At 39.7% G+C, this 23,790-nt stretch overlaps 1 protein-coding gene across 2 annotated transcripts in view; it reads right to left on the minus strand.

Moving 5' to 3' along the window:
- Positions 1-20,776, minus strand: part of UBE4B (ubiquitination factor E4B) — a 38,286-nt gene extending 17,510 nt beyond the window's left edge. Inside the window, exons 1-11 of one of the 2 annotated variants that reach the window (XM_032201347.1) lie at positions 20,582-20,776; positions 14,620-14,806; positions 10,673-10,808; positions 10,025-10,112; positions 8,250-8,394; positions 7,174-7,402; positions 6,313-6,720; positions 5,344-5,457; positions 1,690-1,831; positions 1,077-1,177; positions 170-284 (exon numbers count right to left, since the gene is read on the minus strand). In XM_032201347.1, coding sequence (XP_032057238.1) covers positions 170-284; positions 1,077-1,177; positions 1,690-1,831; positions 5,344-5,457; positions 6,313-6,720; positions 7,174-7,402; positions 8,250-8,394; positions 10,025-10,112; positions 10,673-10,808; positions 14,620-14,806; positions 20,582-20,605 — 1,689 coding nt within the window. In that variant the 5' untranslated portion in view covers positions 20,606-20,776. The remainder of the gene's footprint in view (positions 1-169; positions 285-1,076; positions 1,178-1,689; positions 1,832-5,343; positions 5,458-6,312; positions 6,721-7,173; positions 7,403-8,249; positions 8,395-10,024; positions 10,113-10,672; positions 10,809-14,619; positions 14,807-20,581) is intronic. The other variant, XM_032201346.1, reaches the window with a different exon arrangement.
- Between the last annotated feature and the right edge of the window lie 3,014 nt (positions 20,777-23,790).

Genomic DNA, 23,790 nt, shown 5'->3' on the forward strand with positions numbered 1-23,790 from the left:
TGGTTTTCTTCACAAAATCGTAAGAGTTACAAACCCTTTTTGTTTAACAGTTTGCTAGCCCTGGAAGTAATAGGTACAGAACTATGACATGCAGAATAAAGTTTTGCATTTCTTGGATATGAAAATCCTACAATTATTTTTATTTTTATTTTTTTAACCTATGCCTTACCTGTTTGAACACCTCTTCATCCTGATAAGTTGTTCTCACCAATTCTTGGATGAAACCAAATGGGAGATTCCTACACAGCATATAGGGTACCAGCAAAGACTGCTGCTGCAATGACCTTTATTTATGTGAAAGAAATCCAAAACTATTGATTACTAGCAGAAAAAAACATCAGAGTCATCACATTTAAGGATGCGCCAGAAAGTAGATAATCCATATGTAGACACCTGCTCTTTTCAGAAGTAACCAACCTTGCCTTCTCTAGTGTACTTGTGTAAAGATTATTCTCAAGCAGATGCTGCTGCCAACATCACACTTCAGTTTAATGAGTCTGGAAGAAAATAACGGCTTCTGTGTAGTAATTGGCTCTGCCTTCTACTCCTCTCTAATGAAAAGACCTTTTGTTAAGCTCAGCTACTGAAAGAACAACATTTTTTTGTTGTTTTACCAGCATTAAGAAAAAATTTAACATTAGTCTTTGCTGAATTAATACAGTCATTACTTTTACCTGCTCCCTGGGTTTTTGCAAAAAATCTTTTTGTCTTACTACATACACAAAACTTATTCCAGTGTCAACACTGATTCACATAAAGACAAAACTAATCTCACAACACAATGGATAAAAGGTACAGCTTGAAAGATAATCAAGTATCTATTTCAGATCCCCCATTTAAACTGTTCAAATCAACCTGAATTGTTTGATATAAACACAATTTAAAAGCACCTAGATTGCTCTCCATCAACATATTAATGGCAGTATTCAATGGCAGAAGAGTAAATTATTCTTCTGGCACATAAATATACCTTGTTCCAAAAACTTAGCTTTTTTTTTTTTTTTTTAACCTAATCTTCAGAAGAAAATAAATCCCCAAACAGCCTAGCTTTCATGATTAACATGAGCTGTATTTACCTTGGTTGTGTTAAGGATCCCTGTAGCACCAAAGCAGCATGTGAAATGCACTGTGATCGAATGTTGCTCAGTAACTGGCTAACTGTCGGCTGGCTACACATCTGACAAAAAAAAATAAGGTAATTTTAATACAAACTAAAAGTATCCAGATACAGAACAAGCAGACAATATGATAAACTTCTTCATTCATGTAGTATGAATGTAGTGCAAATTTTAATTTGCATATTACTTCAGCTAAAAACTTAGCTTATACCTAGAAAGCTGTGTTTTGTTTTGCTTTTTTCTCTAGAAGTAAAGCTTAAAGGAAAATACACAAACCTGGTTAGGAGCTGGTCTCATGAAAGTATGCTTTACATAGATTAAATGCCAATAAAACGCAGAAGTTCCAATGAAGAAAGACAGCTTCAAGCAGAGTGCTTATTTTAGAAATGTAAAACACATACAAGATTCACATATGATGATCTAACAAGGTAAAGGGACTTTATAAATTCTCCAAATCTGTTTCTACAAAGCCATCAAGAACAAACTACCCATTTCTACGAACTTTCCCCACTAAAAAGTAAAAGCACTGTCTGCAACAGCACTGACGTGATTTCAGTCTGTTCAAATATACCTTTGGTGCTTTTCTCTCCTCTATTCCAACTCGGTCAAAACACTCAATGAGGTAGTTCAGCATCTCTGTCTCCTTACAGCTTTCAATGGTGAAGTGGTCGTTGCAGGAATCAGAAACGCTTGAGCTGCCAGAGCCTCCCATACTTTAAAAATACACACACAAAGAGAAAAGAAACAGAGCATAAGGTCCAGTTCTTCACTCTTGCACAATCTAATAATTAATGAGCTCTTGACTTCTTCTGTCAAATCTCTGAAGACTCCACTCCATCACACACATGACCTTCTCAACAATTAAGACCATTTCTGTGCCCTATACAAATAACTTTCCATTTAACAGTTTGTCCAACACACAAAAAATCCCTCAGCTGTACTGGAATATGAGCAAAGAATTTGTTCTTATTAAATAAGGTATCTTAGAGATGGGAACAAGGTGCAAAAAATTAATGGGAATCGATAAATCATCATTATATGGCAACACTGAAAATGAACAGCCTTTATGTTGTACTTGACATCAACGCTGTTTGAAGTCCTAGGACATCACGACACTTCTACGCAATGATGCAACCCCTGCACAGTTTCTGCAGAAGTCTTCGTGGACATCACTCATGAAATTACAAATTTCACCAACTCTGTTAACATTAGCCTGCCCGTGGAAAATAAAAGTCTCCTGCTACAAAGAAGAGACCCCAGATTATAGATGAGGACTACAAACAATCATGCTATATACTCTAAGGAAGGAGAAAACAAACAGGAGGGAACACATCCAAGCAATGTATCTTTTGACATTTCCACATTAAAGATTATTTAATTTCATCTCAGTTCATTTTAATTCCCTCATAGTAAAATAGGCCATTTCATTAAGTAGCACAGCTACCGGGGGAGAAAAAAGAAAACACTGATATTGTAAACATGAAAACTAAACCCACAAAGACAAAACTATGCTTGAGACAAGTGACAAATTAAGTAGGAGAACAGACCCCTCGACTCACAGTCCCAGATTTGTTATCTCAACAGAATTATTCTCTATGTAACAGCTTAACAAAGCTAATTAAAAATGAAACCCTTATTTTACAGAAGGGAATTAAGAGAAGATATATTCACCTTATGTAGATAAAATACAAAGAAAATAAATAGCAATCATGTGGATGGTCTATTCCTATTCCTCACTGAAGATCAGTGTACAATCACAGTGTATTTAAAAGGAAGATCAATTTAAAAGCCCCAAACCTTAAATTTAGAAATAAGAGCATTTTTCTTTAGATGCAACTTTACAAAAATATGGTTAGAACTACAGACTGCATCAAAACTGGGATTTCCTACAAAACATATTTTTTTTTCTTTTTTACAAAACTAATAGGTAAGGTTTGCAGTCCAACCAATGAATTGCATAAAGGTTATTACTTGTGAAGTATCTGGTAGCTGAGCATCTGAAGAAATATAACTTCTAGGAGCAGAAGTCTCTTTTGCAGAGAGAATTTGTTTTCAGCTATTCAGCTGAAACTAATACACATAAAACGTAGCTCTAATAAAATAGTACTGGGTTACCATGAAACCATGCATCAGTTCTCTATTGTCTCTTATATGATTCTATGGTTCTAAGGAACAGCGTCATGGTTCTATGATTCTAAGAGAAACAGAACCTCTGACTTCTCACACTCAGCATAAAAATTACCCCTTTAAGAAAATCTATTTATTTACAAAATTACTATTTCTGTAGTTAGTCATTCTGGTAATGATTTCACTGCAGCAGTAACTGAAATTATTCCAATGCAGAGCTCATACATCCCCTACAAACGTATTGAATGCCTTGGTATTTTCAGAATGCAGTTGCTGCGTAATTGTATAGTCACTGTGTTCATAATTTAACTAATATCTACTGCTGTAGAATGCCAGGACATAATATAGAAACCAAGATTCCAGAAGCATAGCAACCTCAGGAATCCTTACCAAAGGCCATGCAACTCAATCCAATATTTACATTAAATTGCTAACAGCAAAAGTATTAAACAAAACAATGGTGAAAAACAATCCTAAATTCCATCTACATGCACACACACAAAGGCCTAAACCTCTGCTATTGAGTTCCCTCTGCTGAATTTAGACTGGTATGGAAGAGAGGAGAGGCAACTGGAAGGTCTTCTAATTAACTGACTTATCAGTAGTGTCCCAACATACCACAGGAACAGTCATGGACAGAAATGCTAGTGGGGGGGTGGAGAAAAGATTTATCTCATACCTAGTTTTAGGGCATTCCCTAATAGCCCAAGATATTTCCTAAAGTCTGCACCTAGACAGTTTTAAAAGGCTTGAGAAGTTAGCTTTCCCTGACTTGCTGTAACTGAAATACTTGAACAGGGATTGCAAGTCCTAAAAAATTCTTTTCATCACATTTGTTCAACAGAAACATTTGTAAGCTGTCACTGGCTCTGTGTATTAGAATAAGACAATGTGGCCAGCCATAAGGCACCTCCAAAGTACTATCAATCATAATCAGGAACCTGAACGATCATAGAAAATAGTCAAAATACTAGCAAGACTATAGAGGTATCACTTCTCAGAGTCTTCCTAAAATATATGGTTTTGTATACAACATTTATTCCCTTTCTCCAATTTGGGTTGATACAAGACAAATGGGCATTGCTTTGGGAATTTTGGTGCATATGATGAAGCTGATGAATGTCATATTTTAATGGGAGAAGAAAGAATCACTTGCACCAACAGCTAGAGAAAGAACACAAATCACTTGGATATGACAAACAACCTTGTAGGAGGGCTGCTCATTTTTTCACATCAAAAATTCACCCCTCATACGAAAACACTTCTGTACGTGCCAAGACATTGCAATATTACTCTGCAATGGGATGTAAAACTAGAGATCCTACCCCACATTCACATTTCCAAAAGCTTTTTTTTTTTTCCCTTGGCACATCCAGTGTTCTGTAGGTTGTGTTATTTTTGCACAACTACCTGGCTAGCCTCCAGACAGAACTAATAACAATCCTCATTTTGCAGAGTAAAAGGTTTTTGCTACATGACTCCTAAGCTTGTTTCACAGAAAAATATTCTGCTCTTTTCTTCCCTCCATTCTTGGCTGTTCCAGCTACATCAGCTTCTACTACCCACCATCTCAAAAAAAATCACAGTCCCCAGGGGGTCCACCTTTCAGGTGTATTTTCTTTATAGGCTAGAGAAGAGATTCTATGGTGCCAGACAGCAATGAATCTGAGACAAAATGATAATGATTGCATCAACTGGCTATTTGCCACCATATCTTAGTATTTGTCCTCATTTTCCAAGTTTTTAATAGGAAAACATCAACAAGATGTACCACTGGTTTTAAAATTACAGCCATGGGTGAATAATATTCCTTCTCATAGTCAACGAGGAGTTCAACTCAAGCATCATTTCAGAAACCATGCTCATTAAACTTAAAAGGCAGCATGATTAACATTTCCTTTATCTTAGTCATCTCTTCAAAAAAATAGCTGACTAACTAGCATTCATTATCCATATTTATACACCATCTTAAAAACCATCCCAGTCAGCTGCTCGGCTTTACTCATTTCCCAAGTTACTCTGAGAAACACTTGACGCTGCACATACTGTTAGTGCCTAGGCAACCAGACATGCAGGTTACATTCTCTTTCTCCAATACCTGGACCCAAACTGGACACAAGAAAAATCATCATCTTCATTTTCTTCATCACTACTGTCCTCAGACACATCAGAAACGGCAAGGAAGAGGAGGGAGAAAGGGTTGTCGTATATACTACCACAACAGAAATGAAAAAGGCCATCAGATTTTTTTAAGCCAAAAATAGTACACAACTTTTCTTTGCAAGTCTGCCAAAAAACATCTTCCTAAACATGCAGGCAATAGATAACCCCATGTTAGTAAAAACCAAGACTATACTAACATGCTCCATGGCACTATTACAAGTTATTCATGTATCCAAACACCACACAGTCACAAACCAAAAACTTAATTTTGAAGGCCTTGTAAAGAATATGACTGAAGTGGGAATATTTAGATATCACTGAACAGTACTAAAATTGTAAGCTACTGAGCTATGAAGCAGTGGTTCCAAGACCTTGCCTTTCCATTTTTCCCCCCTGCAGCAAATGGGGATTCTAGGAGCAGCCAGAGAGAAAATGCAGTACTTGGCCCAGCCTACAGAAACAGGCTAATCTGTAATTTAAATGTAGGCACTAGAGAATCAAATCTAACACAGCCCAGCAAGTAACAGCTTTCATCAAATCGACTGAAGCCCTACTGAGAAAACTGCTTTCAAAGCAGGAGGTCTGCTTGGTTTACTATCCAGCAGTAACAACTGAACGGAAAGTTAAGTTTAGCTGGGATGGATGTAAAAGGCGGAGAAAATCAAAACAATATTGCTACCTTTAAAGTAATAACATCCACCTCAAATGCTCACAGAAGCAGCTTTAACATCTTGGCAAAGACAGCTTGTTAGCAAGTCAATGTATTAGTGCAAACCGAAATGCAGAAATCATCTCTGGGTGAGTAGGGTGAGCTCGGCACAAACATAAGTTCTTCCAAATTGCAAGATCATGCCACACCCTGCACTGCACACATGAAACGCACTCTTGTGTTCTTGTGAAATACCTAGAAGGAATCCTGTTCAGTAAAGACGAACGCCTGCGCGAGGTACTGGGTGAAGCAGTAAACAAAGGCGGACCCATTGTTGTGGGTCGCTGTCTGGATGCGGTGACTGGCATGGCTGGAGGGCTCGCAGCCATGACCGAAGGACTTGGTGAACTAGGTGGGATGGAAATATTCAAGGAACGCGGGACAGAAGCTGAAAAGCCTCCAGAATGGGTAACAGTGTACGGCCGGTACCTCGGAGAGGAAGGCTGCATCCAAGAAGGGCTTGTTGCTGTCAGGTGAGAGCTGACAGTAATGGAAGGCACAGAGGTGGTGGCAACTGAACTGGCTGGTGGGGTAAGAGATGAACCAGTCATTGGTACATAGCTTGTGAAATTGGTAGTAGGAGCTGGACTAGTCCCATAGAGACTAAACCAGTTACAGGGGAAGAAGAAAAAACAAAAAAGCAATGTTTTAGGATATGAAGAAAAAGGGTGAAAAAGATCAAATGAGCAGCAGATGCCCTTCCCCTTCTGTTGACTCTTCAGCTATAGCTCTGCAGCTCACACACATTAGTCCTTTTTATTAATGTTGAATAAAACTATGTCACAATCTACACATTAAGATCCACAGCCTTTGCTGATGTATGTTAGGAATACTTCTTGGATGGAATGACCTACATGGCTTTAATCTGTCAAATATGCTTCTAGCCACAGCAATGCAACAAAAAAGGGTGAGACTGCAGGGAGACATTCACATGAAAAAGAATGAAGAACTTTTAATATCTACTCTGTTTATGGTTCTTGGGACATTTCTATGCCTCTCTAAGTCTACCAATCAATATTAAAGTGAAATCAATATTCAGTTATAATCAGAAGTCACCTGGATAATGAACTGGAACCAAAGGAGCCCACGTTACAGAACATAGGGCTGGTTCCTGGGTTGGAGCCCGTGTTTAAAATTAGACTTCTGTCAGGAGACCGGGCAGTTGCAGCAATTGGCTGTGATGTAGCTGTCAGACTGGCAAATGGGTTTTCATCCCTTGACTGGGTGGACATCATCAGCACTTCCATCAAAATCTGTCCGATCAAGTCTTTAAAATCTGAAAACACTGTAAAGAATACAAGAAGAAATTTAGTACCCTTATCTACTGTCTTCAACAACACATTAGTCAGAGATTTCAACTAAAAAGGACAGTGATTTACATGTGTGAAAACAGTGCTGCTCTTGGCAAAAAGCAAATAATTAAATTTACATTTATAAATACGGTAACTACAGTTCTGTCTATATTAACTAGGTTCCGAAATTACAACCACCCAAGAATTCAACTGTCATAGGAAGTACCAAAGATCATACATGACCAAATGCTGCTACTACTCATTAACAGAGTTGCCTTGTCCATCCCTCTCACATACTCCCACCCTGACGCTGCATGGGAAAAGGTATGTCATAAAACAAAGAAAAACAACGCAAAGTAACACAATCTACACATGCCTACATATAAAATCAAGTTTCATTCTGGTGATATCTTACAGCTGACAAAATATAAATTATATAAAATAATCAGAAATTGTTAGCTTATCAAATAAACTGCTAAATTTCTATAAATGTCAGCTATGATTCAAGATAACCTATTAAGTCAGTAAAAGTTTTCTGAAAAAAATCCAACAGCATGACAGTATCAGCACAGCAGTCTCACAACAGAAGAAATAACTAGCAAGATCATAGCAATTGACTACAACAAGAACTACGACCAAGCTGTCCCATGTTTCTTCTTGGGAATTCCATTTCCTGGTACATCTGCTGACTGCAGATGCACCTTCCTCCTACTCTTGAAATCAAACAAAGACTGCAAGTAGGTGGCTCACAGCAAAAATACAAAAAGCTAAAGATAAGGGGAGGAAACGTGCCACTCAACTGAAACCACCTCTAACAATAATAACAGCTTGGATTCCTACCTTCTTTTGGGTTCTGCTTAAACTGAGCAGAGAGGGAATTCAGGAATATAACATCTCTGTCTCGGTCCTTCCAAGAGACTCTGAAGATCTTACAGACCAGCTGTAAAGCTTGCTCCTCAGATACTTCAGACCCAGACAGAGGTTCCTTGGTTAGAGGGGGAGAAAAGAAGTTAACTTATTTGCATTAATTACAACTGTACTGGTCAAGTCACAATTTTATCAGATGCAGGTCTTCTTTAAATAGCTGCAGACTAACTCTCAATGGAAGATTTGGCATGTTTATCAAGGAATGCAGGTATCTGTCAGTTTAGAGAAAAAAGGAAACATGATGCAGAAAAGATGTAGCAGAAATACACTATACCAGCAGGAAGCAAATTCCCCAAACACATTAAAAAATGGTATAATAAGAATGCTGATAACTGGAACATTTTTTGCTCATAAGTGAGGACCACGCTGTCTATTCACTTACGCATTTGGAGACACCAAAAAGTTAAGAGGAATTGAGCCAAGTGTGCAAAACTTCACTTGACTCTCCGCTGACCCCCCACCCTTTCAAGACTGTCCTTGATTCCAAGCTATTTATTTCACAGTAGCACAATGCAAGCTGTCCAGCTGCCCTGTTTGCAGCTAGGAATTGACTGGAAAGGATTCTGCAGCAGGGTTATTGCTAGATGGCTTTAAGCCAGGCTTTTACCAACTGAGCTTATTACTGACAGTGCAGGAATAAACAAAGGCATCTAATGAGCGCTGCAAGAATTGTAGAAAATTCTCTCCACCACGCTGATGTCCCATTTCTTTGTGGTTTTATTTCACAAGGGCCTTAAAACCCAATGACAAAGAGGACTTTCTCAAAAGTGAATTAAAGCTTTGTACATGCTTTCTTCCTTTTTCTACTTTAAATGGTTTTACCTCCTATGTAATCCTTGATAGCTAAATATTCTTATTTACTTTCATATAATATCATTAAGAACAAAATCTTATTACATAGCATTATTTCAGCTTACATTTGAAGTGGCACTTAGTAGACTTTTAAAAGCTACACAAATAATCTGCAACATTCTTCAGAAGTATATTAAAAAGTGTTTCTTCTTAATACTGCGCATTAAAAAATAGATCTGGACAATAATAGGTCACTGTTGCAGGATACATAACAAAGTATTTTTCCTCAGAGTTTTCAGAAATCATTCATAAACCTATTTTGAGAAAATCCAGACATCTTAGAGGTTTGGAGGTTGTTTTTTTCTTCAGGCAAATTTCAATGAGGAACAGTGAAGAAGTTTTTCACAGGTGACATCTGAAAGTTAGTTCCATCTTCTCAAAAGAAAGTGTTGAAAACAGGGAGATAGCTGAACTCACTGTAAACTAATGTTCTGCATCAGTCCTCCATCCTAAACCCCTGGCTCCTGTTTCAATTCCACTATTTGGGATGCTTACCTACACAGACTTCTAGTAAGAAAGTTTCATTTTAAGAAAGAAGAGAACACCTGGGAAACATCAGGAATATTACAGATGGCAAAGCTGTAGCCACGTAAGGTTATGCCAGCGAGGGAAAACTTAGCAGTAGAAGAAAAGGCAGAATTTATCAAATCTGAGGTGAAGTCTTCATAAAATAAATAAGGTTTTACATATGGGAAGCATATGCTACATTGAAAAAAAAACAACACTTAACTGCAAATTGCATGATTTGAACAGCCATGCCATGAAATCCTGAAGCTTGATGTTGCAATAATCTACACATGTAGTCTAGAAGAGAACAGCCAACATAATGGGCTAACCTTATCTGTCAGACTCCTCTTCTCTCTGCGATCATTCTCATCAACCTCCATGTTTTCGATTCCTGAATCCACATCTACCTGGGACATGCTGTAAGTGGAAATAAGAGGAAAAAGTCCATTAACTTGCAGAAAGTCACAGACAGTCCTCTGTATGATGCTGAGCAAAGGAACATCACCTTAAGCAGCCAAGAAAGAACCAATGTAACAGCAGTGGACATATGCACAAAGAGCAATTAAAAGTCACTAGTTGATAAATGCTTCTCATGTTACATTTATTTTGAATTCAAGAAACACAACACTAAATTTCTTCAGCAGGCAATACAAACCACATTGCTATCACATTCCATAATCTTTTCTTTTTTAAATAGAATAGTTGAATCATCCCCAACAGACATGCTCATCATTTGATGTCTGAGATGATGCTTTGTCTTTTATCATTTCAGGTAAGGAGTTACCATCTAAGACAGACTAGAAAAAAGATCACAATGGTCTAAACAATGTGTCATACTTAAGCATTTGAACCTATTGTATTAACATGGCTGGAAGTGAGAAACAGCAGAATTTTTTCCTGTGTAAATGGTTTTGATGATTAGCACAGTGCAACATTTTCTGGCTTATACAAACTGCTTTCTTTCTTATTATTTTTACCTTTTCTCACAGGAGACACTATCAATATCCATGCTCTGAGACCGAGAGAGAGATTGAGATTGTGTTTCAAGGCTGTTAGATGGAGAACTGCTGAGTGAACTCACTCCTTCACTGCTCTGGCTTCGGTGGGCTACTCCTAAAGCAAAGACACCACCAAGATTACTACTGCAGAGATAAGAAGGCACTACACAATCACTTTGATGGAAAGGGGGAAGGAATACTGTTCTTCAGTACAACTGTTAGGCATTCTTAGTAATGTATTAGGAAATAAACGTTAATAATAATCACATTTGACTAAAGATAATGACATTTTCTATTTCCCTTTGCAGCAGCAATATAGTAATGCTTACCTGCATTATAACACAGAACAAAATTCAATTTGCATCCATGAGTGCTCAGAGATTCACTCCCATAATAAAAAGTGCTGGAAAACTGTCTGGACTTAAAATCTGATATGGTCTAGCTAAGTGAATGATGTCAGGCTTGACGAATACTTAAACTTGACTCCAGCACAGTTAATGAATTAGCATGGACTTATAAGAGTGTTCAAAAAAAAAAAAAAGAAAAAAAAAACGATAGCCTTTCACTCATGTGCATCCTTCTTTTTCCAGCCTCATCAGGTGAGAAGTGAACATCAAATTCACATCATCCTAAAACACAACATATATGGAACATGTAAAGGTGACCACTGAAGAGCAAGTCTGCTTTCAGTGGGATTTTGAAACGGGTTAATTTTAAAAAAAAATCCATGCAAATGTTAAAAATGAAGTTAAAAAATCCAGCTAGTTTAAAAGAACATCATTGAAACAGTTTGCTGAAGAACAACTAGATATTCAGCATGGGAAGTAGGGAAAGTTGCTTCATTGTACCACTCTGAAACTCCTGTTCCACTTCCCTGTGCTTAAAAACAGTTTATATTTAACTCCTCCTTATTTAAGTTGGAAATTAGTCAGTATCCAGAAAACACTGCGATCTTCACATAAAAGTGGAAAAAAGCGTGAGGTCAAATTAATTTGCACTGGTATTCAGAAAAGAATTGAACAAGCAGATTACCCAAACAGCCACCTTCTGTAGCTGAAGACACCTAAGAGCACCTTGCTAGAATGCATAAGTAACTTGCGTCCACCACAAAGTACTTGGACTTAAAATTTTACTCCAGTTTGTTCAAAGCTTCTTTGTTTTGCTTAGTATCTTTCAGGCTCTAACTGGATATTATCACTCCTTCAAGAAAGTTAGGTTTTGCTTAAGCACCTATTTACCAATGTTAAATGTCTGTGAAAGATTTCACCCAAGAAGCAGGGAAACATCAAGGAAAGCTGTCCATTTAGAACTGGTGTTTCTATTACTTCCAGTCCCGGGACTGCAGGGATGGCTATTACAGCTCTGACACTGCAAGCCCTTGCAGGAGGCACAGACCCAAACCCCAGCACAGTCTCTTCCCTAAACCCAAAGATACAGAAACACCAAATGCATCCTCTGAACTAAGTTGCTCATGTCAATCGGGTTATATCTCTATAAAGGCAACTTTCAATAGCAGAACTTCAATGATGCAGTTCCCCCGCAGGTAGCACCTAGCGGAAACAATATCCATGGCAGGGAAAGGCTGGCTTCAGGAGGATATTCTAGCATGTCTCTGATTAAAGATAGCCCAGTGACAGCCTGGTTCTCTATCAGTACATTAGTTATAAAGAGGCAGTCTTCCTCGAGTCACACCAAGGCACAATCTTTCCACCTCCTCCTCCTCCCCAGCTCGGTGGATAAGGGGACTAGAGCAAACATGGGTTATCGTGGTGAAGAGCGCACTGTCCTACATTCTTTTGGGGTCTTTCTGCCAGGTAAATGTATTTTACCCACTGCACTGCAGCAGTCAGTACCCGGCCTCTTTAAGCACAACAGCATGCAAGGACTTGTAAAAGTTACAAAGACCACACACCCAGTACGCGTGGCTGTCCATGAGGCACTATTTTTAGGCTCTCCAAAATATTTTTGAAGCGCACACAAAATAAATGATCACACTTTCCATGAAACAAATGCATGAATCTGATCTCGTCGTGACATGCAACTCCTTACAGAAACAGATGCTTCCAAGGACATTATTCTGATGGGGCTGCTTTCTGTACATCCAAATGGTTTTAAATCCTCTGCAGTCATTTCAGTCTACTGCTGCAAAGGAACTCCTGCAAACCACACAGCGTTAGCCAAGTCCTCGTTTATGCTGAACAAATACAGCAGATAATCAGTTGTCAAGATTTTTTCTTGATTTATTCCCAAATTTCACCATATCCCTTATCCTGATGAAAAAAAAAATCATGCCTTATTGAATTGCTGCTATGACTGGCACTCCAGGAAGCAAACACTAGACTGGCTAGATACCTTCTGTTGCTGGTGATCAAACAGTCTAGCCTGTGTATTTAGCAACTGTCCAGTGCAGATGGATGAACTCGTTAAACAAAAATCTCTAAGGTCTTAACTGTAAGACCACTTTAAACCACAACAAACCGGTCCGCCAATGTATGAACATTTCTACCCTCAGGTAAGCGTTTCCACACGTCCTGTTCTGTTGGCATTTGTGTTTATACAGTTGTGCAGTAAGATGGATCAGGACCTCATCTGTTTGAAAACTAGCCATTAATTTTTTTTGTGGGTTAGTTTCCACCTGGATCAAGTCCACAATCCACCTCACCACAGAGTTGCTACTGACAGCAGAGCGAGAGGCAGAGAGAAACACTCCTTTCAGCAAGGGCCGGACCTAAGAGGGATTAAAATAGTCATGTAACCACAGGATGAGTGAACACAGCAAGTGAACTCTGCACTATTTGTAAAATAAATAAGTGAAATAAAAGACACCTTTGCTTCTGGGTTGCTGTATATAATCATGAGGACAATATGCAGTGTTAAATTCCAACTGCGATGTGCTTTGCTCAGGAAATGCTTTTGGTAACTTTTCTCTGGCCTGCCCTGGATAAAAGACAGCAAAATAAGCAGAAAGCAGTGCCTTCCAGATATCTCAGAGCAGCACTGTAAATAATTCATTTACAAGCTACCAGAAGACTAGAAATCTCAATTTATTGTTCTTGCCAAAGCAAAAAACATGACATTTCAGAAAGCAAATATATTAGGATTTCTGCATGCTTACTGAGGATCATCAGAAAATTATTTCTATCAAATTATTAGAAACCATATTGAAAACCTGCTTAAAACAATCTTGGTGTATTTGTTGTGAGATTGGTTTTGTGACCCTCTTAACACAAAACACGTCAAACAAGTTGGCAGATGAGAACACCTTACTGCAGAAACATGCCAATTTGTTTCTATTTCCAAGATATACAATTGTAAATCAAAATATTTTAGGTCATATTTAGTGGCATCACACATACGAATACGGTCTTGACCTCTCTACAGAGACTCTCCCAACTTTCCATGCTTTCTACGTTGTCTAACTTTAATAGATCAAAAACTATTCATATCTTCCAAAGTAAATGTCATTTATATATATGACACTTGTACTCACTGCAGTAAAAACTGGAATTATCAGAACCTTTATTTTTCAAAAACATTGCAAAGTAACAACCAAGAAAGCAAATAATTTATTCTTATGTTGATAATGCAAAGTCACAGCCTACTATGTTTTATTATACCAAACGCTTGTAATTAAGGATCAGAAATGAACTTGGGACTCATTGTTAAACCGTATGTAGCAGCCAAACATTAAGAACTGTGTTGCAAGACTAGAAAGCTCTTTTCATTGCTCCTTGGTAGACTGGCATTCTATCCGTCATATTCCTCAACTTCAAACTGTATTACAAACTTAGCAATCTTTGGTAAGATTTTAAATACCATCCTTAGTTTACTGATACCTGGAGAATTGTATCTAACCATTTATTTTTTTGGAAAATGGACTCAGCACAGATGTAATAAAAATTGTTGTCACTCAGACATCAACCTACCTGATGCACCAATTGGAGAGGTAGCTGGGGTCATGCTGTGGACATTTAGGCCTAGACTATGGGATGGCCCTGGGGTTGGTGCAACTGCAGGTGGTCCTGGCGGGGTCTCTCTCTGCGGTGACGTAAGTGGTGTGGTCGGCTGGGAAGATGGCCCACCTGCCAACCGAGCAAGGCGCCTTCGACGGATCTGCACAAAGGAAATCAAACATAAATGCACAAATTCATTTGCATGGGCATACACATTCACCCCACTGTCTCCCCGCTTTGTGCCTCCCACATGGTATGGGTATTTATTCCTGCAATACTGCAAACAGAGCAGCTTTACCTGATAACCTGCCACCTGTAGCTGAGTCTTATTGCCATTCTTTGCTCTTTGTGACAATATTAAAGTACCTCTGATGTTTATTTTGAACATATGTATTTGCTGCCTTGGAAAACCACCTGCACTGAGAATTTGTCCTTCAAACAGTTGTGTAAGACAAGTTTAACATTTACTATTCGGCTATTTCAAAACCTCTAACACACCTCCTGCTTTATTTTGGCATTTGATTAAACAAACGGCATTAATCTGATAAAAAGGATAATATGAACATGACCTTTGCCTTAATTTCACACCACGTAATACTAATAAAAACTTCTGCTTAAGAAGATCCAACAGAACATTATTAAAAAAAACATTGTCCAATACCATGTGAAACAGATCTGCAACACTGGAAAATCTACAAGGCAACTGCTGGATGGAAGCATCTCAAGTAGTAACTGAAGACAGTAAATTACATGCTCTCATCACCTGGAGAGGCTCAACTAAACAGAATTAAAAAAAATAATCAGGTTTTGCACATTACTAATAGGGTGTAGTAGCATCTGCCTTAAAAATCTAACTTCAGTATACTATTGTGAACCTATTTATTAAAATTAGTCTGTGACTGCATAACACTAATATGATGCATGAGAAACAAATGGGCAGAACAACTTATAGAACTTGTAACTTATGACCATGAAGCTTGGAGCATAAATGAAAAAAAAAATTATACAGGCTGCCTCAAAGGATCTAATACAAAAGCTTCAGCTACAGATAAATGAAAGCATCGTATTTGAGGGTGCCCACACCCTGCAAAACTAAGCCATTCATTTTATTCCCTATTTGCGTTCCGATGCCCGAGCGCTGAATGCAATATATCGGTTTTCATCTCTGCTCATAATCCTGAAGAACTGCCAAGCAAGTGAAAGAGCGAACAAAAGATTTGTGTCAAGTCAATGTCTATGCCACATCACTGTAGTCATTTAATGGTCTGTGAAATCTACCCCAAGAGGAAGAAGAACAGATCAAATTAAATCAGACTTCAAAAACTGTGGGAAAACAGTGTCTGGAACAACATCTCTACCATGAGTGCTGTCACCACATGAGTATGGAGGGCAGCTACAAAATAAATCCTTTTTTGTTGTTGCTCTTAATACATTTTAATCATAGTGTGTTTCTGTTTAACTCCTCCTCCTCGTTGAGCAAAACAGGAGAGCCTATTATTGCATAAACAGTTTAGTTTTACCACAAGTAGAAACTGTACATACTAGTGTCTCTCAAAAAAAGATGTAAAAAGTTATCTCAATTTCTCTCCACAATTGTTATCTGGAAGAAAAAAGAATACCAAAAGAATTCTCACTCCTCAGAGGCATACCTGAGAACATGCCAGCCACACATCCCGATATCTATTTTCCCTATTGCTGAATCCAAATGAATTATTCATAGCTCACAAAGCTAAAATATAACAAGTTAAACAACCTGAATTGAAATCTAATTAGGGGGCTGATTTAAATTTTTTTAAAGCTGTTTCTTTATTATTCATCTAATTCATAACCATGTTTTTCTTTTTCAGATAGTGGAACAGCACGCAGGAATAGAGGGGGAAAAAAAGTAAGATGCACACAAACCCCCCATATATGCAGAAGTGGCTGAAGGAGAAAAATGAAGAAATTATGCAGAGATCAAGAAAAATAAATGTGATGTGAAACTCCTCCCCAAGTGTTGATATTCTTTCTTGCTAGCCATTTCCTTTCTAACACCAGATTTAGAACTGTATGAGGAACACACAAATATATTCAAAATGTTAATATTCATCAACTTATTTATCATCTATTCTCAAATACAGCCAAACCTTGATTACTCAAACAAGCTCATATCCCTCACAAGGTATAATTTGCACAAATCCTCTTCATCATCTCCCAGCTTCAAGCAAATAATTGAGGTCCTCTGTGCCACTCGACATTTCTTCATCTACAGAGCTGGAGTAGATCAACACCGAAGTTACGTCAATACCAGCTGCAATCAATGCTTTAGAAACAGGACACTGAGCTGGACCTTTTGCTGTTTGTTTGTCACTCTGAGTCCATCAAGCAAGCACCTATCCTTCTTACAGACCTACACTGCAGATTGTCAACTGCCCTGAAGAAACTCTGAAAAAGGGTAGAGATAACAGCGGAACCTGCCGAGACACCGAGATGCTTTTAGATAAGATACCGCAATTAAAGCAATACAAGATTTTCCCTACCCGTTTAAGGATGACAGACAAATTATACTTACCCTTCCTACTGCTGAACAAATTAACATAAAAATATAAATACATTCTGAATATTTTTACACTGAAAAAGAGACAGATTTCATGAAGGAGGTTACATCTAACGATGGTTAAAAAAACAGATTTGGTTCCTAGATACCCAGTTACCATATTCCTCTAGGTTTACATAATATTTTCAAGGAAATCTGAAATTTGATTTGAAGATTATAGACTTGAGTAAGAGAGGAAAAAATTGGGGTTTCAGATACAACTCTCGAACGGGAAAGCCGCAGGCTGAAAGAGAGGTCTGAGAAGACAGCGTAAAACCAGTGCACACCTTCTACCAAATCAAATCATTCAGGCCTGGAGACTGAACAGCATTGAGATGTGGGAATAAGAGAGAATTTCTGCTTGGGGCACAACGCGGGGACTTGGAAGATGTAGGGTGTTTGTGCGGTACTGAGCCCAAACGAGGCCCTGACCTCCTGCCTCCTCACAACAGAGACCACATACTAGAATTGCGGGTTCAAAGTCAGTGGCCTGGTTTCATTTTGGGTTACATGACTATCCACATCACCATGAAATAACACGTGGGTTTTTTGTATTAAATATTTTGTTAGGGACATTTTGGGTACCTCGGTAATACCCAACCCTTGAGTTCAGCAATAACTACTTGCACTAGCGACCTGTGACAGGCTGTTACACATCGTTAAGTTACCTAATAATGACCAGTTATTTGGGACCAATTACTCCATGGGCATTCTTTGTTCCATAGTCTACCTTCCCTACAGAGCACAACTCCATAATATACGCTTTAAAGGGTTAATGAAGAAATGTAATTGGCTGAATGGAAACGGGACATTGTGTTTTTAATTAGTACTGGTTTCGCTGGACACATCTGGACTGTATCTCAGGATAGTAACGTTCAGAAATGCATTTTGGATCTTACTGAACTTGTAAACAACTCTTAGCTGGGCACACTACAACAAAGATGTTAAAATAGCACCCTGCTAAAGACAGTTAACCAATAATTCAATTACACAGCAAACCAGTAAAGACACAAGCAAGAGGACTAGTCCCTCAGGTTCACGTACCCTGTTTGTATAAAAGGTCCGGAGTCAGCAGCTGTTTCAGTAGCAACTGCTCAGTGAGATTTTAAGGAAAATTTTTATCCTTCCACAAGCATGGCAGAGCTCCAAATTTGTACAATAAGGGGTAATCTGAATGGATTACCTTTATTTTCTTGCACCCTTTACAGCATGTTAATAGATTTTAAGGAATGCTTCATTTTCTGGGGATGCTGATCATGGTCTATGCTCAGAAGGCACAATGCTAAACTACTCAAAAACCGTATGTAGATGGTTAAAGAGGCTAAGTTTACATCATTCTTTCCCACTTTATGCCATGCTTGGTTTCCTTTTGCTTTTTTATATGCAGTCCCTATTCTCACTGTGTTATTTATCACTGATGTTAAATTTCATACACAGAAAATGAATTTTCTCCCTATCTAAAGATTTTAGTATGGTCTGTAGTAAAAGACAACTTTACTGCTTTAATAAACACACCAAAAAAAAAAAAATCAGTGAAAAAAAAAAGTATATAACTTCTTGAAGTTATAATATACTCTTTAATACCAAAGCGATTAATCAATTGAATCCTATCTCTCCTCTTTTAAAGTTAAAACCTGTTAATGTTATACTTAATTATGTTTCAATATAAGGAAATAATCAATTAAGTGTTTTTTCTCCTTCAGCTAATGCCAAATAAGTTTTTTCAGATAGAACACGTATGTAAGATAAAAACATTTCTATTTTAGAAGGCTCTTTTTCTATGCAGTTCAATTCTGATGCAGGATCCACTGCATCAAGTAACAGTAAATGGTGATGTGGTATTAAAATTGACTTGGCTCTGCCTTTACAATGAGGGGCCCATTAACAATAAAAAGTGACAGCACGACTCTCTTAAAACGCTACAAGATTAAGCTTGTCTGAAGCAATCACCTAAAAGACCAATCAGTTCTGCTCCTAGCTGAGCTGCACTAGAAGGACATGGGAAAACTCCAAGTCACTTGGGACAAACATTTTGCCAGAATAGGTGGATGAGTCCCTGCCGGAGAGCTCATTTTCTGCAACCTCAGTTCACAATGCAGCACTCCGAATGATGTCAGAGACTTGCAGAAGCAGTGACACAAACAAGCTTACACAGATCAAACAACTCTGAAATCATAGAACACCTCATAATCAAAACGCAGTTTATAGGAAGGATCACAAGTAAATAAAGCACTCATAAAATACAGCCATAAAATTAAAGATGCCTTTTCATGGCAGAAATGACAACACCAGCATCCTACCCCACTCTCCCCACCATCGGAATTGGGCTCCTTGTCTCAGTGCTTCCCTAGCCTGTAAGGACCTCAGCAAATAAACAGCACGAAGCATTTCCTCCCAGTTCCCCTGCTGCAACGTAGCAGGATTGCTAAATCACGAGGCACAACATAATCAAAACAACTTTTTGGAATACAAACCTGAGTGATGGCAGTGGTCACCTTGATCTACAACCCAGCCATAACATACAGTACAGCACAAAAATAACTTCTTTTGATCTTCCTTGAATACAACTATAGCAAGAAGCCTAGGCTGTAGCTGATCTGATAACCACACATTACATACAACACACTTTGATATGAACCCATATTTTAAGGAGGTGAGAGAAGAGTTGAAGATGCACACAAACTGGGCAGCATAGTGGGAAACTCCCTACATCCCGATCAACACCATGGCAGAATTCATTTGAGAGTCCACCAACATGTAAGCAAAGCGTAAGATCTTAGTTTATACTAATAAATAAATAAATAAATAAAAAGGGGGTGGGGGCACCCTTTTAAGGGAACAAACTGGAAATAGTTCCATGTCTGATGCTGAGCACAACACCTATGACTTTGAAGTGAAAGAATAAGAGGTTAAATTGAAAAAGAGCAAATCAGAAGGAAGCCTCAGAAGATTGGCAAGCCTGTTTCGAGGCAAAACTATATTCAATATAAGATCCCACACACACCTTGCTTTTCAGCAAAGACCCCGAGAAAGCAATATTTTAGGTGCTGACTGCATAAAAGAGAGTGTTTTTTGCAATTATTTTTTGAAATCGCAGGCAGAAGACGCACGCAACGCCTGTCGCTCAGCACAAAGACATCCTCCAGAGGCAGGCAGGCGGAAGGCGGGGGACGGGCAGCAGAGCAGCAGCCAGACCCCATCCACAAGCCTCGGGGAGGGGGGGTCAGACATGGGGAGAAGGCAGGGGGCAAAGCTGGCAGCACCCTGCGGGCACGGATCCCACCGGGATCTCCCCCGCAAGAGCCAGCGGGGCCGCCCTAGGGGGGCCGAAACCCACCCTCCCCGCTCTCCCAGCCTCACCTCGTCCGCGCTCAGCTCCTCCATCGCCTTCCTCTTAATGGTGACCGCACCGAGGGCGCTTTCCTCCGCCCCGCCGCGGGGCAGCTCCGGGGGAGCGCTCTGCCGCCGCCTCAGCCCCCCGGGCCGCTTCACAAGGGCATCGCCGGGGCCGCCTCGCCTCGCTCGCCCCAAACCCGCTGCTACCGCAGCCCCCGACCCCCTCTCCCACTGCTCAGCTGCTGCTGTTGCTGCCGCCGCCGCCGCCGGCCCAGGGGGAGCCGCAGTCGCCGCCGCCCCCCACCCGCTCCCCTCAGCCCCGGCCCCCGCCCGCGCCGCCGCCGCCGCTGCCCCGCGCAGGGATTATTCATCAAAACAACAGGGCGGCGGCCGCCATCTTGCGGCGGGATCACGTGAGGCCGCCGAGGGCAGCGGGCATGCCGGGCCCCGCGCCGCGCCGGCCAATGGCAGGGCCGGGAGGAGGCGGCGGGGAGCGCGGGGAGAGCGCGAGGGGCGGGGCCAAGCGGCGGCGAGTCGTGGCGGGCAGGGAGGGAGGGAGGGGAGGGGCCCGGCGGCGCCATGGCAACAGGGGGGGGAGTGGAGGGGGTGAGGGCGGTGCTGAGGGGCAGCGGCCGGGAGGGGTGGGCATGAGGGGAAATGGGGGAAATGTCCGCTTGTAGGGGCGTCTCCGCTCGCCCACAGGAGGGGGAAGCCTCAGAGGGATGTGTGGAGCCACCCGCTGTGGTGGCACCGACCTCCAGTTGTGGGTCCCCTCGTGCCCCTCATGCTCCTTGAAGACCCCTTCATGGGCTCTCCTGCCTCATGCCTTGAAGGGCTTAGTCCGCTTCTCCGTGAGCCATAATTAAGCTTTTAGTCTAATCATCACACTCGGTGTGATATGGCAAAGGAAAGCTGAAGCACTGAGCACTCAATACTGGGCCTTACCCCTAACTCTCGTTTGAACCTGACGTATATTTTTCCTCTTCCTGTGGAAAAACATCTAGAGATTTGCATCTGCATCTAGTCATAGAATAACAGAATTCTGCAGGTTGGAAGAGACCTCTGTAAGATCATCTCGCCCAACCTTTAACCTAGTGCTAAAGTCCACCACTAAACCGCACTGCTAAGCTCTACATCGACACGTTTCTTGAAGACCTCCATGATGACTCAACCGCTTCCCTGGGCAGCCTATGCCAGTGCCACCCAATCCTTAAAAATTATATTTGTGTGGAAGATATTAACCTTTTCTTTCGCTTCCTTTTCTTTCCCTGTCAAAAATCATACTCCAGTTAGAGAACAAAGTGGCCAGGGGCTGTGTTGACTGGAGGTGAGTCGGATGTTTGCTTCCCACTCCATGTTACATCGGTTACAGGACAGGTAGGCAAAAAGAAAAAGGTTTTGAAAAGCTGCTCTTTTGGAAGAGGACAAAAACGAAAACAAAACAAAACAAAAAAAAGAAAAAGAAAAAAAAAAAAGGAGTTGCATCAGCAGACTTGCCCTTAGGATGAACAGTCACTAGTAATAAGATCTTAGTAGACAGCTCTGTGCCATGCCGTGTAGTTTGACTCAGCTGGTGAAAGAATCCCATAAAGGAAGGACAACAGGATGTGAGACGGAAGCAAACCAGTCAGTGTGAACAAGGAATCAAATTAAGACATATTTCCTCAAGTACCACGAGTAATTATAAAGCAATACAATTGAACAGCTCTCATATTTTATCCATATGTTAGGCAGATATCCTTGCTATTGTATTTCAGTGCACACCTTTCTTAAGTTGATAGGGCCTTTTTATTTCCTTCCATTCACCCATCTATAAAGTACTTTTACATGCAGCCAATATATTTTAAACTCATGTAATACACATGGTCAGCAGTTACACTGACTAAAAAACTTAAGGGTAGGTTGCTGAAAAAGTTTCACCACCAAAGCTTTCGAGATAATTGAAGTGGTCTGAAACACCTTTGAATAAAACCCTTCAAATGCTTCCCTGGGGAATTTTGTTTCTGTCCTTCAGTTATAGAGTTCAAGTGCATGTCTTCTTGGCAAAAAATATCTTAATATCTTATTTATGTATTTATTTATTTATTTTGGCCAGTCACAGAATATAGGGCTGTTCCCTTTCTTTTTCTCACCTTGAATTTCAGGATGCTTAATTTGTATTTTATAAAAACATGCAAAATGGTTGGCATAAAAATGAAATTATAAGCGGTTCTCTCACTGTAGTGGCTTGTCTCATCCTGAAGATCTCCAAAGCATCCTCAAGTGAGTTCCGCATGGCATCACCTGCTTTCAAATTAACAATTTGAAGAAGGAAGGTAGCAACAAAAAAATAATATCACAGCTGATAAATCTTCTATAGTTTGTTTTTGTTTTTAGCAAAGGCTTCTGAATAGCAGCCTTACTACTGAAGTGTTACAGTTCTAGTCATACAGTCTTTGAAGATTGCATTTTTCTGATTTCTACTTGGATTCACTCCCTGTACTAACAGACTTCTTAAGATCATCATGGCCTTTCTGTGTTGCTTCTCAAGTACATCTGATTGGAACATACAACTTCAAGCTGTGCAGTTTAAGCATTTTTGCAACATTTAATGCCTAAAATACATGTACTGCTGTTGGAAACCTCAATTTTAAATAAAAAACAACATGTCGCAGTGGTGCCATCTAGTGGAATAGTGAAGCCTGTGGCTGTTGCAGTACACTGCCGGTAGACATGACAGAGCAGATTTGAGTCATTTTGTTGTTTATATTAGAGTAACGTGGTAGCATTAACCTTATTTCCAAATAAGTAAAATCATCACTCAGTTCCATAAGGAAGACACTGTCAGGAATCATAGAATATATGTAGTATTTTACTCCCAGTCCAATAGATTTCCCTGTCCAGAGTATGAGTCATTTCTTCATATTTTAGAAGCTACTGTGCCTTTTTAGTCTGATGGTATCCCACATAATTACCACAAATCTCACAAAAGCTCACGATGTTTTTAAGCCCTTCAAGCTTCAACAGGTTTTGTCTGCCTCATTTAGTAGCTGTAGTAATTCTGAACTGACAGGGGGGAAGAAGAAATGTCTGTAAGATTGGATTACTTATCTCTCCAAGTGTCAGGGGTAACTTCAGTTTCTACAAAAAAAAAAAATAAAATAAAATAAAATAATGAAGTTCTAATTCATTTATTGTGCTTAAGCTAGATTTAAGTTAAACTCCTCTGGCTTTTTCCACTATAAAGCCCATCC

Source organism: Aythya fuligula, chromosome 21 (assembly GCF_009819795.1).
Source record: "Aythya fuligula isolate bAytFul2 chromosome 21, bAytFul2.pri, whole genome shotgun sequence".
Lineage (NCBI taxonomy): Eukaryota > Metazoa > Chordata > Aves > Anseriformes > Anatidae > Aythya > Aythya fuligula.